Genomic DNA, 16,791 nt, shown 5'->3' with positions numbered 1-16,791 from the left:
GTACACCCACACTTACTAAATCTCCTGGATCTCTTTACAATGTACAGTCCACACACGCTAGACACATTTGTGGTAACACACCCCAAAAATAGATTGGCCGATCTATAATGCAATGTGTGCTCTAATGTCGGTCTTATCTGTTTGTTCTGCAGTGGTTCTGTAGGAGAGAGGAACACTTGACTCGTCTCTGTCTCGGTGACTCGGCTTGTTGCTCCTCCGATTTTGTTGTCGTTACCACGAACTCCTCACCACCCCCTCTCTATGAAAACAGAGGACCAGTTGTCATCTAAGTAAAAAGAAAAAAAGACCCAAAACAATAATCATTGAGCTTCGTCACAGCATATAAGGAATTCACTTCAACTGAAACGCGCGCACACTGTATTGTAAAGAAAGTTTAACAAAATAAACAAGAATGGACACTAAGAAAATCACACTAACCTTTTGCCTGTCACTACATTCCGTCAATCAGGAAACCATGCTCATGCTTGGGGGGGAGAAAGAGAGAGAGAGGGACGGAGGGGGTTTATCACTGCGCTAACCAAAGACACAGGACACACTCTGCTCACCCCCAGCTCCACCCCGACGTGTGTTCTTCATAGTGTCGTGGGTTTGCACACTGACACAAAACCATACTATTGCCCTCTGCTGGACGAAAGTGTGTGCACAGCTGTGTGGGACTCAGACAAGAGGACCCACTGGCTTTGTGTGTCATTCTCTGACAATGACAGTGGGGCACAGATGGTTTTATAACCAAGGAATGTGTGTGTTACAGTTTTATCTGCCCCCCACCACCACCTCGTAAGGGATCTCTGCCAAAGTGATCGCTTTCTTTTCTGTTCCTTCCCCTCCGTTGGCTTTGGCCCCCTCAGGAATCGTCCCCTCCAGTGTCTCTCCAACAACGCCCTGAGAACACCCAAACCATCTGTCATCTGCCAAAAGCACACGGTCTCAGTCACAAATTATGTTGGGTTTCCTTTAAGAATCAGATAGCGGAGTTACTCCAATCTAAAGCTTTCTGGAAACCTCTGTAAATGTTGGAAACAAAATGTCTGCCTTGACGGAGTAATGCCGTTCATTACGGAGGAAGTCTACCCTTTTTTCTCTTCTCTTTTTTTCTCTCTCGACTGGACAGTTATCAGACGTTCTTTTCCAGATGGATTTTTTTTTTTTTGGTCTCCGACCAGAGTGATTTAAATGTAGTGTGACACTCAATAGGAGTATAAATAAAAAGCAGGTCTGACCGTCTCTCTCCTTCAAGTTCTCCCTCTTTCTTTGTATTTTGCGGGTACAACACTGTGCCATCTCATTTCCCAACTCAACACAGGATAAATGTTGCCTTCGACTCGACTAGGTTTAATTCCATCTCTTTTTGTTTTGCTGCTTGGAGAAATCAGTCGTTTTTGTATTTATTTTATAGTTGTATGAGCCTTTTCTTTGTGTGATTTATTTTCCTCCCCTTCTCTTCCTCATTTTATTAGTTATTTTCCGTGGGGTTTGCTTTTAAAGATTTCCCCATTTTGGTGTATATTTCAGATTCAAATTAGAGCAATTATTACGTTTAGGTTTTTTGGGGGGAGGGGGGGGGTAGATAAGAGTATGCTGGGTGGCGGGATCAACGGATATGGCAATAAGGAGGGGGGGAGAGTGCAGTTATGAAAATGAACGTTTTCCTAAGGAGGAGCTACGTGAGGGATGGTTTACTGAGAGACTTCCTGTGCTGACTGAGAGACTTCCTGTGTTGAAACTTGACATCTTAAACACCACTGTGCTAAGGCCACCTGGGAGCGCTGGGGATATTGGTGTTTTCCTTGTAGGCCAGGAGGACATTGATATGAACACAAACAGGTGGGTAAAAGTTTTGAGTGAACACAGGGGTACCTCTGTCTTATAACATCTTGGGACATATGTGAGCCTGAATGCCCACCACTGTGAACCTATGGGCCAGGTACCAATGGCCCTATTCAACCGGTATCTAGAAGGTTCCAGGGTAAGGCAAAAAAAAAAGGTGCTTTCTTACAGTGCAAGAAGAAGACAGGTTTGTCTCAGCTGCGGGATCCTCTGTATATAGGTTTTGGTTGAATAGAGCCCCTTGTCTCAATCCCACTGTTCTGCCTCCCCTGGTCAACCAGGTTGTTTCTCAGCCCGGGTAATCATGTCTGTGCTGCCCCTGCTGTTTGTAATGCTTTCATTTTTAGTCATTTTTAATTATTTGTTAAATTAATCGAAATGTGCTGGTAATCACATATGTATGGCAAATCACTTTTTGTTCCTCTCTCAAATAAATGCATGTACTGACTAATGAAGTGACGGAGTGTTTCACTGGAAATACTCTCTTTGGGAACGGCATTTGGATGTTCTGCGTGGAAATTATTTGGAATTTTCTGAAAATATTTAATTTGACGGACCATCATATTTAGGAAAAAGTACTGTAGGTCTGAAAGTCTGTTCTACAATGCTATTCTGCTGGTTAGTACCATCCCATCAACAAGCAAGTTAAATGCTGCTAGTGTTTCCATGTTTCTCTTCTTTTTTCTTTTGTATGTTTAAGCAAATTAGCCAATGGCCATATTCCAGTTATTCAGATGTAGAGAAGAAGAATTTATTGGTCAAGGTGACATGGACCTAAAATGGCTTTCTATACGAGGAAGGAAATGGTATGGCTTTAACTGACAATGTCACAGCACATCAGTTTTAGAGACTCAAGTTTTTTTTAAAGGTCTTTGTAGGAGGCCTTTGGTAGTGTTTCATAAGCCTGCTCCAAGAGTGTTCTAACCCACATTTTAACAAGTTCTGGAGCTTTGAGACATTAGAACCGGACTAGAGAGAGGAAGGAAGGCAGGGATGGATGGAGTGAGAGACTGCCTATGCAAAATGACTATCACCTTTGTTGGTATCAGGTTGGCGTGATGATCTCTGGTGTGTCAGAGATATGGAATAAGAATACTGTGTATCTCAATGGGTGTTGTCCTGTTGTCTTTCGTTCGGATGGGATGTGACCTGGTCTGAGTTGTATTAGGCAAGGTGATACTGCTTTGTATTGAAGGAATTAAGAGGCTTAATGTAAGAGGGTACCATGTTACCTGTCCGAGATCTAAAAGACAAAAGTAGTAATCCACTTCACACAGAATCCACGGACACAATGTGGAACTACAAATAACAATAGTGGAAATCTGATTCGCATACCAGGTCCAAGGCCCAGTACAAGAGCTGACCGATAGCTTGGCCAGACTAGTGACCCCTCTTTCAAGAGAGGTATTGAGAGAACAGGATCTGTTTGATGCTTGCCATTGTTTTATCTAATTTCAATGTATTCTATGGATTTCTATCATATATTTTCTCCTTTTTTTTGCCAATAGGACATGTGTACTGATATAGAGATGGTTCTTTAAAAAAAAACATTGAGACCACTCGGATCAGCGATCGCGTCCTACTATGACATGGCATACTTGAAGTATGAAGTGGCATCTTGGCCAAGCATTCAGTACTATTCTGGTATGGATGTTGTTATTCCCTACTATGTCAAGACTCAAAAAGGTCTGTCTTTTCTCCAGATTTCTTGGGACGGCATGGCTCAATCTGAACTTTCCAAAAATGTGACCAAACTTTAAGATGGGACGTTGAGGGGTGAGGCGGTTCACCGCCCCCCTCAGAGACAGGCTCATGGGGCGTGGGGGATTGTGTGTGTGTGTGTGGGGGGGTAATTCTGTTTGTTTTTTCATTACTAATCTGGTTCTGAAGGAATTCCAGCCAATACTAATCCAACCCCCCAGCTGCTTATATGAAGAAAGATCATGAGAAAGAGGAGAGGGGGCTAGAGAAAGCCTTAAACATAAACTTCATAAGTGAAACTCAGCATCTCCAAAGCTCCCTGAATTGCAGAGGGTAAAAATACATTTAAGGACCATTCTCTTTCTGTACAGTAGACACGTGTGATCTGGATTGGATAGAGAGACTAAGGGCAGGACCTTCTGGAATCAATTTAACTCAACACCCATGCGAACATTAACATGTAATAGCTCTTTTTCCTTCATGTTTCTTCCCTTCCCTACTGTATCTATGCAAGTATTTATTTGGTTCTACTTTTCCCCAGCCCAAACTGCCACCCATGAAAAGGCTTAAATCCACAAGGAAAGCAACACTGAAAACGAATTAAAAGTGACCTTCAGTTCTAAGTCTGCTTTTCTCAGCTTCCTCGTTCACCTTTTACTTTCAGTAAATTTAGAAGTAGTGCAGTGGGTTTCTGCTCTCAGTACACCTCACCTGAAATACATTAGTGTTGTCTTTAGAGTACAGGCAGACTTATGAGGTAGAATCATATAAGCAATGATATTGTGCAATATTGTGACCTGTGGTGTTTTTGTAGATTCACCTACATCTCATAATGTGTTCTTCTTAACTATCTATGAAGGTACAATGTCTTGTTTTTGTTTATTTGGGTTCAAGTTTTACTGCATTTATGGATTTTGTGTATAATCTTGGTTGAAATAAAGGGTTTCTTAATTTCTCATGTCTCTTGGTTTCATGTTTGCTGCTTATCTTATACACGTCTCCAAACTATGGGGGACCGAGCCTCCATGCTGCCTTGCCCCTCGCCTATGGAATGCTCTCCCTGACCATCCGAGAGCCACTCCATCCATGAGAACTTAAAAGGGCCTTAAAACCTACTTCTACAGACTGTCATTTGCATAGCCTAGATTGCTGGCCCACTGTTGTTGTTATTGTATATTGCATCTATATTTATTTTCCCTGATTAGAATTTCTGTAATGAAAAGCGCTATACGTATTTCAATGTATTCATTATATGTTCTGTATATGCCCCAGTTGTTGTGTTGATGAATAGTGTAGCATTTGTAAGACCAAAACCCAATTGACCACCAGCACAGTGTCGACCGTGTCTCTCAGCTGTGTTTAGTACAATTGTTGTGGTTGACGCTGCTGTAGTTTTCTGTCCCAGCACACTAAGTGAAACCGGAGGTCGGACAGAGGAGTGCCATAACAATAAGTCAACAATCTGGTGTCTGGTTGATCAACTAAAGTGGTTGTCTTGGAAAGTTAAGGGTCAGCAGTGTTAGCTATTAAACTATTTGAGTGTCAGTGGACAGGCCAAACTCATTCAGTCTCGTGTGTCCCTTCTGGCAAATGTTTCCCTTTGGCAACCAGTGGTGTAAAGTACTTAAGTAGTACTTTAAAGTATTTTTTTACTTAAGTAGTTTTTTGGGGGGGAGGGGTATCTGTACTTAACTATTTATATTTTTGACAACTTTTACTTCACTACATTCCTGAAGAAAATAATAGATACAGCACAGTTTGTTTGTAAATTATGTTGGTGTGCCCCTGGCTATGCTTAAATAAATAACAAGAAAATGGTGTCGTCTGGTTTGCTTAATATAAGGAATTTGAAGTGATTTACACTTATATTTTGATACTTTAGTATATTTGAGCAATTACGTTTACTTTTGATATTTAAGTATATTTAAAACCAAATACTTTTAAACTTAGTCATGTATTTTACTGCGTGACTTTTACTTGTCATTTTCTATTAAAGTATCTTAACCTTTACTTAAGTGTGACAATTGGGTACATTTTCCACCACTCCAGACAACATAACCAAACATCACTGTCATATCTGTGATGACATGCAGAGTAAGCACAAGACGTTGAAAAGAGGGTAGAGGGAAATTATGCACATCCACAGATGTCCCATAGAATCGACAGGTGCTGGGAAGGCTATGTGGAGTATTATAGGTTTATTATAGGTTATTAGATGATTATTATAGGTTTATAGATGAACAAATACTCCACGTTGTTCATATTATATATTATGCTATGTCTTGTATTATGTAATATTTAGCAAGTTGTCAGTCAGCCAACCTCTGGACACAGATTCAGTTTGTGTTTTTGCAAAGATTGGATTGAGTGTGACTGCAATGCTGAAAGAGCAGCTGTAACCTGAGAAGGTATGTGAGGGATAACATGCTACCTAATTACCTGCTGCTCTGGCTGTTGCCACGCATACCTTATTCTCTTTTATTAAAGGGTCATAAAATTTGTAGGATCCAACTATTCAACCTTTATAAGGAGTTTCTTTTCTAAGGACAGTGGCAAGTGATCAAGTGTTTCCTCGCCAGGCCTTTCCCTGGGCCTGAGGAATGTGCAGGCGTGTTGGTCTAAGAGTGAAAGGGACTTTTCTGTGGTGTCAACCCTCATCTAGCCTGTTGGCTCACTGGACTGCACCAAGCTCCTGGCAGGGAGGAGCTGTCTGAGACGGGGCCCTGGCACCGCTGCATCTACACTGGCATGGATGGAAGGGCTGTGAGTTCGCACCCAGTTCGGGTTGGAATTCTCACTCTGTTACAGAGGGATAGGTTTGTGTTTTTCAGTACGTGGTGCTCATGTGGGTTAATATGTATCCAGTATCCAGGGGCACTCATGGGATGGTGAGTTGATCTTCTCAATCTAAGGGTTCTCCTTTGTTTGTAATAGCATAATATGTCCAGGGCACGACTAAGCCTCCTATTTGTGTATCATGGGATGATGGCATGTCAGCATGACCATCACAAGACAAACCTGGACAATCCTGTATGAAGTTCATAGGCTGAGACCTAGGAAAGTCCCTAGCTTGCTGAATGTAAGATGTAATCTAACATGTATTTTGAATATTGTATGCTATTCATATGCTTCTCTTGCTGACCGGTTGTCAATAAATCTTGAGTTGGACTCGGGCTCCCGAGTGGCGCAGCAGTCTCAGGCACTGCATCTCAGTGCTAGAGGCATCACTGCAGACACCCTGGTTCGATTCCAGGCTGTATCACAACCGGCCGTGATTGGGAGTCCCATAGGGCGGCGCACAATTGGCCCAGCATCGTCCGGTGTAGGCTGTCATTGTAAATAAGAATTTGAACGAGCTGTCTGTCGTTCTGTCCCTGAACAGGCAGGTATAACCCACTGTTCCTAGGCTGTCATTGAAAATAAGAATTTGTTCTTAACTGACTTGCCTGGTTAAATAAAGGTTAAACAAAAAAAAATGTGAAGTGTCTATTGTTTATTCTCTGTCTCATCACAACTTGCCATTTGGGTGGCCACAAGAATCCGCTCAGGTCTTGGAGACCAAGATGTGGTCGCTCAAGCATGACAATGAGTTTTTGTCAAGTATGACAATGAGTTTTTATGATGAATATGACATTATTAGGAACTTTCCCCCTGACATTATGACACAGCTTTATTCTTATTAATACTATATATACTGAACAAAAATATAAACGCAACATGTAAAGTGTTGGTCCCATGTTTCATGAGCTCAAATATAAGATCCCAGAAATGTTCCATGTGCACAAAAAAAGCTTATTTCTCTCAAATTCTGTGCACAAATTTGTTTACATCCCTGTTAGTGAGCATTTCTCCTTTGCCAAGATAATCCATCCACCTGACAGGTGTGGCATATCAAGAAGCTGATTTAACAGCATGATCATTACACAGGTGCGCCTTGTGCTGTAGACAATAAAAGTTCACTCTAAAATGTGCAGTTTTGTCACAGAACGCAATGCCACAGACGGCTCAAGTTTTGAGGGAGTGTGCAATTGGCATGCTGACTACAGGAATGTCCACCGGAGCTGTTGCCAGAGAATGTAATGTTCATTTCTTTACCATAAGCCGCCTGCAACATTGTTTTAGACAATTTGGCATTACGTTTAACCGGCCTCACAACCATAGACCATGTGTAACCACGCCAGTTCAGGACCTCCACGTCCGGCTTGTTCACCTGCAGGAATGTCTGTGACCAGCCACCCGGACAGCTGATGAAACTGAGGAGTATTTCTCTGTGAAAAAGCCCTTTTGTGGGGAAAAAATCATTCTGATTGGCTGGGCCTGGCTGCCCTGTGGGTGGGCCTGGCTCCCAAGTGGGAGGGCCTAACCATGGCCAGTCATGTGAAATCCATAGATTAGGGCCGAATTAATTAATTTAAATTGACTGATCTCCTTATATGAACTGTAACTAAACAAAATCGTTGAAATTGTTGCATGTTGCGTTTATATTTTTGTTCACTATAGTATAACCTTTGCTCAGGTTTAAATTACTTTCACTCAGCATGACCTTTTCTTGATGTGTGGGTAGTAACGGGTTAAATGGGTGGGTGGGCTTTCCTCTTAACCCACACAAGGGAACGGGACAGCAGATTGGGGATAATGAAGGATGATGAGAGCGAATCCCCTCACATGACAACGATTATAACCTGGGAGTTTGGTGGGCGTGGGAGAGAGGAGAGAGAGAGAGGAGAGAAAGAGGAGAGAGAGAGATGAGAGAGGAGAGGAGAGGAGAGAGAGAGCAGAGCACACAAGGAAACATTTTAATTTGGCACGCAGAAGCGCGAATGTGGACGTATTACCTCGCCACCATTTACCAGGTGATTATTTGACGCTTGTGATCTACCGCGCGTCAAAGGTAAAGAAACTCTAAAACAATAATATAAATATTAATTCACACTATTTAAAAGTGATAGTGGCAAACCATTTGTCAGGGATTTTTTTGTCGTCAGACTAGCCTAATTTGAATTGCTCTGATTTAGAAGCACATCATTGCATTAGGCTACCACCGGTAATTGTTTTTCACTTTTTGATTTATGTACTTCAGTCAGAGCACGTGTGTGTGTGTGTGTGTGTGTGTGTGTGTGTGTGTGTGTGTGTGTGTGTGTGTGTGTGTGTGTGTGTGTGTGTGTGTGTGTGTGTGTGTGTGTGTGTGTGTGTGTGTGTGTGTGTGTGTGTGTGTGTGCTCCAAGCAGGTTATTCATGCTGTGAAACTAATTCCTGTATGACTTTTTAGGATCAGCTAGGCTAGAGTGTTATTGAGTTTGGTTTGGACCATTGCAAGGTAACACATTCCACTGAACAAGAGACGTGCTAAAGCTCCTTTGAAACATTTCAAATCAAATTTGTCAATTTATAGCACAGGGCAAATTAGCTAGAACTAAAGGTTACAGGATTTGCCTGGTATGTAACTTTGTTTCTAACAGTACAGTCTTAGATAAAAGGGTGCTATCTAGACCCTAAATGCGTTATTCGGCTGTCCCCATTGGAGAAATGGAGAACCCTTTTTGGTTCTGGGTGGAAAGCTTTTCACAGAGGAAGCCAAAAAGGGATCTCCAATGGGTACAGCTGAAGAACCCTTTAGGAACCCATTTTTTAAAGAGTGTATGTTGTACTTTGGGTAACCAAATAACCTTTGCAGCAGTGAACATTGATAGAAAATGCTATACAATTATTACATTAACTTGCATCTGATGGGCTGCTCCATCAATATTGAGCACGAAATGTTACTTTTTGTCATGTGTCTGTATCCTCTGACAGGTGAGATGGCAAGCAGGTTGGGGCTCCCCCACGGCAGTTCCCTGCACAGATGTATGCTGGTCCTGACATTCCTGCTCCTGCTGTGTGAGATTGTTGTCAGCCGCCTCTGTGACTCCCTAATCACCATGGTGGACGTCTTCCACACCCTCTTCATCCTCATGCACATGGCTCTTCCTCTTGCTCAACCCACCCTGGGCAGAGGCCCCCCAAAACCGCCACCTGCCTCTCCTCTCTCCACCTCCATCACCTCCACCCCCACTCAGTCATCTGTCAAATCTCCCCCATATGCCTTAACCATCTCCAGTGTCTCCCCCATCCCTTCCAGCTCAGCTTCCTGTCCCTCTCCTCCCCTCTCAACCCCTGTCCTCACCACCACTTCCCAGTTTCCCTCCAAACCTCTCACCCCTACAACCACCCATTGTTTCTCCCCTGACCACTCTGAGTCCAACCAGCTAACCTCTTATCCCCATCCCACCCTGTCTGTTCCAGCCAACCCTTTTCCCCGACGCCTCCCCCCTCAGGCCTCCCTGTGTGGCCTGTCCTACAGCGAAGCGAGGGTCCAGCCCCTGGGGGCTCTGATCTCAGCTCTCCTGCTGGCTGCCCTGTGTGTCTCTGTCTCTCTGGATATCCTCAGCCACACCCTGCAGCCACACCCTATACAGAGCCCTCTTTTGGCCACGGTGATGGGGGCTGTCAGCCTGCTCTACAACCTCCTGGTGCTGGGGCTCAGCTGGGGAAGCTGGCTTGGGACCAAGACTAGAGCTGCTTGGGAGGGGGAGGAGAGATCTGTCCTTGGTGTGAATGGAAAAGGCACAGAGCATTCTTTGCTTTTATTATTAATGTCAGTGTGGGAGGGAATTGTGTGCAAGTTCTGCATTATTCTAGCAGGTTAACTTAAATATAAGCAATGAACGTCTGTTTGTTTTTCATTCCAACACACCACAGTCAAGGCCGAGGTCCAGACCAAAGACAGCACTGGAGTGGGTGGAGAGAATGACCTCAGTAACCTCACTACATCTCTGGATGGTGCCTTCCAAGATGGAACACTTGTACTCTGTAACCCTGGAACCTCCAGTGTCCTGAACCCTGACAGTGACTCTCAGCACCCACCCCAGACATCCCTACTCCATACCGTGGCCCCTCAAGGTCCCCTTTCAGACCACTGCCATGGAGCACACACACACCCTGCATACTCACACACACTCCCTGCAGGCTGCAGAACTGCAGAGACACCAAACAACTTCCCAAATCCATTGGCCAGTGGCTGTCATCCAAGGTACCCCAAATCTGAGGTGTCTAAGTGTGTGGGACACAGAGGTGAGAAATGTTATCTTTCCTGTCTTTGACCTTCACAGTACATTTTGGTATTTGGTAGATGAGTAATTTCTATGCTTGGGGAGGATGTTGCATTTTGTGGTCTTAGCCGCCCTAGTCTGGAATTTAACAGCAAATCAAAAGGAGGACTAGGGTGTAGATCAACTTTAATTTTGCAGATAGATTTTGGGTTCTATCAATTTAATTGTTTGCATCATTTCTAATCCCCTTTTATTATGGTTTTATTTAACCCTACACTCCTCCCCTGATTGGAGTAAACTAACACGCAACAATACTTGTACTGCTACTTACAGCTATTTTCACTCATGTACGGTACATGTAGTTAAAGGATTATACATACTTGTATGTCCCTAATTTCCTGGATTTTCAATCACAGCGGCCAATCCACCATTAATTCTGATTTGAACTCCAACCCACTGGTGTCCACGGATGAACCCATCTTTCCAACTATATTACCATTTTGCTATTTCCTTTTGCGATACATCCCTCTATTTTACTGCGACGTCTTACGAGGCTTCTGAACCTTACCGATATTGCCCTATAAAATAAATACTTTACCGAAGACTACAATGGTATTACCCATTGACTGATTGTAATTTTTCAGATCCCCCCCCTTTTTGTAGCAAGTATAAAATATCTTAAGATTGCAGTGAACGGATGAATGTGTGTCAATTGTTGTTTTACATATCAGTTCATAGATCCGATGCCAAGGTACTGGGACATCAAAGACCTGTTCCCAACTGACTTTCATTTGATGGCATTGCTGTCAAATGTTTTGACCTTAGAGACATGGTCCAGAACTTTGGCTAAGTATTTTTTAGTAATAGGCTGGGAGTATCAATGTGTAGTTCACACATGCATAATCTATGAGCAGAATGACTGTTTTACCTCAATTAGCCACAAAATCCCTAGTTTGAAAGCATCTTTTTTTCTGGAAGCTGTGCTGCACCATTCTCCCCCCACCTGGGCCAACCCCCCACTAATTCGAGTTCAACCAATGAGCTTTTGCCATATGAGTGACAGCTAGCAAGATGCACATGATGCACACGCACAGCAGCACGACAGAGGGAGCAATGACGTGGTGCACATATTCGTGAACACTACTTTCAGAACTACTGGGTACTGGGTATACAAAAGTGAAATCTTTTTAAGTGAAACTGAGACATTTTTCAAATGTTCTATACTAATAATCTTAAGCCATTTAATGAGTGGCAGACAGACTAACTATTTCAGTTTTGTCTAGTTCTTCCTGCCTTACCCCCTTTTTATCCTGTCTCCTCAGATAATCAGACAGACCCCACCACTGTCTCAGCCCTAAAGTCAGAAAGCCCCACAAGGCTCAGGGTTCAACTTCCCGCCTTTCTCCCATCCCTCATCACCCTCACCCAGGCACTGCTGGGCTCCATCCTGGCCCTCACCAATGGGCTTACCCTGCTACTCCTGGGCCCAGACTGTCTGCATGGCTCTGGGGCCTGTGGCCCCTTCATCTACCTGGACCCTGGCTTCTCCATGGTGGCTGTGGTGGTGCTGCTGGCCACCGCTCTGCCCCAGGTGTGCCGTTACGGTTGGCTGCTGCTCCAGGCCGTCCCGCCCCAGGTGTGTGTGTCTGATCTGGGCCGGCGAATCGCCAGTGTGCCAGGGGTGCAGGCGGTGCACGACCTCCACGTGTGGCAGCTGACAGAGAGCTGCCTGGTGGCGTCTGTACATGTCCACTGCCACGCTGGGTTCCAGATACACAGGTTTTTATCTGTTTTTATAGTACAAAACAATGAATGTTGATGTTGGGAAGATGGTGTTGGAAGGTCCGTAATACAGTTACCTCAATATGCATCTATTCCCACAGGTGTGGTGATCTGATGTCGGGGGTCACCAAGGTGTTACAGAGTGTAGGTGTGAGCTGCTGTACCGTACAACCAGAGTTCCTCCTCTCCACTCCCTCAGCCAACGGCAACATGGACAACAACAACACCAACCGCACCATCATCCATAGGGAGATTCCCCCACTGCCCTCACACCTGGCCTGCAGCCTGGCCTGTGGGAAGGGCTGTGTTGGGAGGATGTGCTGTGCTCCTCTGGAGGAAGGGTCTACAGAGCCACTGGCACCCCCTGCTGGGGAAACTGAGGAGCCTCACGTGCTGATCATAGAGAACGCCTTTCTTTGAGGGAAGGACCTTTGCCCTAGGATGTATCTCAGTAATGAAGAGTGGGCTCCTTGCCTTCTTTGCTTCATATTCATGTGATGTGAGATGTAGAGGACTGAAGGGGAGTAAACCACTTTGGGAAATTAAGATGCAGCCTGGGGAATAATATATTATTATTGTCAGAATATTCTGAAAGACTTCGTCCCCATGTCATTGAGGTAATTTTAGAGAGCTAGATAGCCTAATGTAAGAATTAGGCTCTCAGGTAAAGAGTAGAAATCACAGTAGTCATTATGCTTGTGTGTGTGTCTTGTTTTGGGATGGGATATTGAACATCATTCCTATGGGTGCTCAGAAAGTGCCTGTATGTTTACTGTATATAATGTATAATCTATGCATGTAGTACATCATTATGCCGGTATTGTAGTTCATTGTATTAACACGGTGCCATACCAAAGACACAGTGGGTTGTAAGCCAAGTCACTCACCCTATGAAGAATTTATTCAATAATGCCACTTCAAACATATTTTCACTTCCATTATTGCGCATTGATGACATAGTTCTGTCTTGTCATTCACATTTTGTTTACATTGAACGTTTAGGTGCTGTCAAACGATCACAGGAATGAATCGAGTTAATGGCATCAGAATTTTTTGGGAGTATTTTCACCTTAAACAACAGAAGTCACGGAAACATACAGCTAGCTATTAATGCTTCCAATGTTTAAGTAGGCCTTTTAAGTGCTTTTAAGTACTCCCTCTTATCAATGTTCTAGAAGTTTAACACTTTCTCACACACAGACACACACACACAGCTTTAAGTGCTGTTAGTTTTTTTTTTTATCGCTTTGAATATGTAATGAGTACATTGGTATAATCACCGTAACACAACATCATTATATCTTTTCAATGTAGTCGTTTTAACTACCAGCTAATCCAATAGCAAACAATGCAAAGTACATGTTTCAAATCGCCCTTAGAAGTGCTGAAAGTAATATTCTATAGTACTGTAAAATACAGTAGATTACACCGTTTTCACATTAGGTAATACACTTACGTTACCCAACGAAATTGACAGAAACTCTTTAATTTCCGTAATACAGTATCTATCCAATGTGTGATCAATGAAGACATCCTCTACAATCATTCATGCAAAAGAAAAGATTAAAAATATAATACCAACATAGGTGTACTATCTGTAAGATATTAAATTAAATGAATGAAAATAAAACATAACGTTTAGCACACATTCATTTGCATCAAGCCTGTCTTGAGCATTTAGCCATAAATTATCATCCACAGTGAATGTCCTCATTCTTCATGCACCGTGGGAAAAACCTTTTGGCATGGAGAATCCAAGCTTGACATTGGTCTGTATTGATGTCGCATGCCTCATCCATGGCTAATACTAACATAGGGTGTAATCATTAGTCCAACAGTTGCAAACAAGAGTTTCTATTGGACAAATTCAGGTTTGTTTAACACCGTTTTGTTTGCTTCCCTTCAAGAAATGTAATTCAAAAGAATCAGACGAATGAATACACCCTTGATCACGTGTAAACGCAGTTCACGCTCTCCTCTTCGTACCTTTTCCCTTTGCTTGTGGACTTCAATGTACAACACATCAGCTATATGTGATCAGGCAAAAAAAACTTTCCAAGCCAAACCATATCATAACCACTATACACAGCCTACATCATTGTCACCATATTTGCTAAAGTAACATCATAGTCAACATAGCTAATAGAACTAAAGTGTTAGGTAACCCGCTACAATCATGCAGTAACGTTACAGTGTACAGTCAGTATGCAGTTTAGCACTTACACTGGCAGGCCCTGGTGGCAATACAGTTATCAAACCAAAAGCTTACCTTGAGTTGGAAGAGTTCCAGTGTTGTGTTGGAAAGTCAGCAGGCTAGCTAACATAGCATCCTTCTGTTTGAGCAAGGTGTTTGAGTAGGCTAAACTAGCTAGCTGCATTTGCTAGCTGAGTACTGTAAGTGCTGTGACCGACCACCTTGATTCATTTTTATGTAGGAAAATTTGAAATTGTGTTTTTTTTACATTGGATTAAAGCAGAGACACAGAACTACAGAATTGTGAATCATACACTGCATTTGAGGAACAATTGGAAAGTAATTGTACTTTGAAAATTGATAAACTTGTAACCTCACTTTTGAGAAAATGGCCTTTGTATGTTTTGGTACCTACTTGAGAGCTATTCTTTGTCTACACCCATTCAGCATTGTTCACGCCCTCTTAAGCTTTAGCCCAACCCATCTCTTTAAGGGGTGATCTGAGCGTTCTGCTCTAAGAACAGCAGTCAAGTACCCAAGCTAACTGGTTAACGTTGGCTAGCTACTTCTAGACACAAATGAGAGAACAGCTCACTGACCAGTTTACTCACCCTAGCAGAGCTGGTTCGTAAATTTGTCAGTTATTCTGCGCTCTGACACACTCAGACGAGAGTGCTCTGACATCAGAGTAGATAACGAGAGCTAATTTACCAGCTATGTCTATCAACAGTTGTCGCAGTGACATTCTATTGAAATGGTTACTTGCATAGTGGAGTCTTGTTAAGAAATGTGCTAGCTAGCTAAACAATGAACCATAATCCCAACTCATGACGTTACTACCCTGCATGAATCTGCAGGTAGCTAACCAACCAGGTTCAATGTTAGCTAAATAACATTAGGCTATAACTAGAAAAGCAAATGGCTCTGAGATACGAATAATAAGATCATACACATAACTTTCTGTCAAAATTAGAAATGTGTCATATCTGAAAATGTAGCTAGCTAGACTAGACCTTATATATCATGGATGGATGCTTCTCCCTGTCACGGATGCCATGGTTGCCTTGAGTTTGAAGATGTAATCCAGAGACAGGTGTTTTCTCCATCTCCTTAGCTATCGTACTCTAATTCCACTGATTTCAAAACTGTCCTCCAGAAAAGTGGAGAGCAACACTTATGCAGTTCTACTACGAGATATATATATATTTTTAAAGCTGAATTAGACAAGATTACCCACACATACTGACCAGCTCAAATAGACAGAAGCGTGCTTTGTGGCAGACCAATCCAAACTCATCTTTCGACATGTCGACTCATTATCTCAGCTAAACATGGATAGCGGGAAGGATGCTGCCTTTTTCTGTGGCTAAACCAATTAGGCTCATAATTTAACAATTTTATTCATATTTACATACAAGTTTGTTATTAAGGCACATTAAAGTTCACATGTTTCAGAAGGCATTTCTGCCCAAAAAAATGCATTTTGATTTAAAAAAAACTGTTTATGTTCAAATGGCTCTCCTGTGGAGTAGTGACCCCGACATATGCCTAGTTTCCTGAAACAAGTCATAATTACGAATTCTCTCTCTCTATGACTCTTTTGATTGTCCTTCATTTTGTAAGAAATGTATTTGTTAAAAACTGTTAAACTATTGTCTTTCTCTCTTTGTGTCAGCTACTCACCGCATGTTATGCACTGCAATGCTAGCTAGCTGTAGTTTATGCATTCAGTACTAGATTAATAATCTGATCCTTTGATTCGGTGGACATGTCAGTTCATGCTGCAAGAGCTCTGATAGGTTGGAAGACGTTCTCTGGAAATTGTCATAACTACTGTGTAAGACTTTGGAAGGGGGTGAGAACCACGAGCCTCCTAGGTTTTGTACTGAAGTCAATGCACCCAGAGGAGGACGGAAGCTAGCTTTCCTCCGGCTATACCATGGTGCTACCCTATAGAGTGCTGTTGATGCTACTGTAGACCTTCATTGCAAAATAGTGTGTTTTCTTAAATTATTTGGTGACATGATTATATTTAGAATAGTATAAAGGATAACTTTTGAAATGTTAAAATGTTTTCATTTTTATGAAACTCACTGAGGAGGATGGTTCTCCTCCTCCTCTGAGGAGGAGTCTCCACTGGGAAGAATACTGTAACATGTTGTGTGAATTTACATGCAT

General features: G+C 42.7%; 2 protein-coding genes across 3 annotated transcripts in view; both read left to right on the top strand.

Annotated features, from left to right (window-relative positions):
• LOC139386379 (protein phosphatase 1 regulatory subunit 37-like) overlaps positions 1-4,504 on the top strand; it is a 53,729-nt gene extending 49,225 nt beyond the window's left edge. For both annotated transcript variants that reach the window (XM_071131922.1, XM_071131923.1), the window contains one exon: positions 153-4,504. The gene's annotated coding sequence lies outside the window, so the exon portion shown is untranslated. The remainder of the gene's footprint in view (positions 1-152) is intronic.
• A 4,843-nt stretch (positions 4,505-9,347) lies between these two features.
• On the top strand, positions 9,348-12,839 carry LOC139385522 (uncharacterized). Its single transcript, XM_071130647.1, has 5 exons — positions 9,348-9,645; positions 9,832-10,152; positions 10,288-10,659; positions 11,960-12,416; positions 12,521-12,839. Exons 1-5 carry the CDS (start codon positions 9,348-9,350, stop codon positions 12,837-12,839), a joined length of 1,767 nt encoding a protein of 588 aa, XP_070986748.1.
• Positions 12,840-16,791: the final 3,952 nt, after the last annotated feature.

The sequence above is a fragment of the Oncorhynchus clarkii genome, chromosome 27 (genome assembly GCF_045791955.1).
Source record: "Oncorhynchus clarkii lewisi isolate Uvic-CL-2024 chromosome 27, UVic_Ocla_1.0, whole genome shotgun sequence".
Lineage (NCBI taxonomy): Eukaryota > Metazoa > Chordata > Actinopteri > Salmoniformes > Salmonidae > Oncorhynchus > Oncorhynchus clarkii.
This window is presented reverse-complemented; position numbering and strand designations above follow the sequence as displayed.

Excerpts from the sequence above, each read along its gene's own strand:
- LOC139385522 (XM_071130647.1), top strand. The coding sequence starts at position 9,348 with ATGGCAAGCAGGTTGGGGCTCCCCCACGGCAGTTCCCTGCACAGATGT. Across the intron at positions 10,660-11,959 it reads TAAGTGTGTGGGACACAGAG|ATAATCAGACAGACCCCACC; the intron begins GTGAGAAATGTT and ends CTGTCTCCTCAG. Across the intron at positions 12,417-12,520 it reads GCTGGGTTCCAGATACACAG|GTGTGGTGATCTGATGTCGG; the intron begins GTTTTTATCTGT and ends CTATTCCCACAG.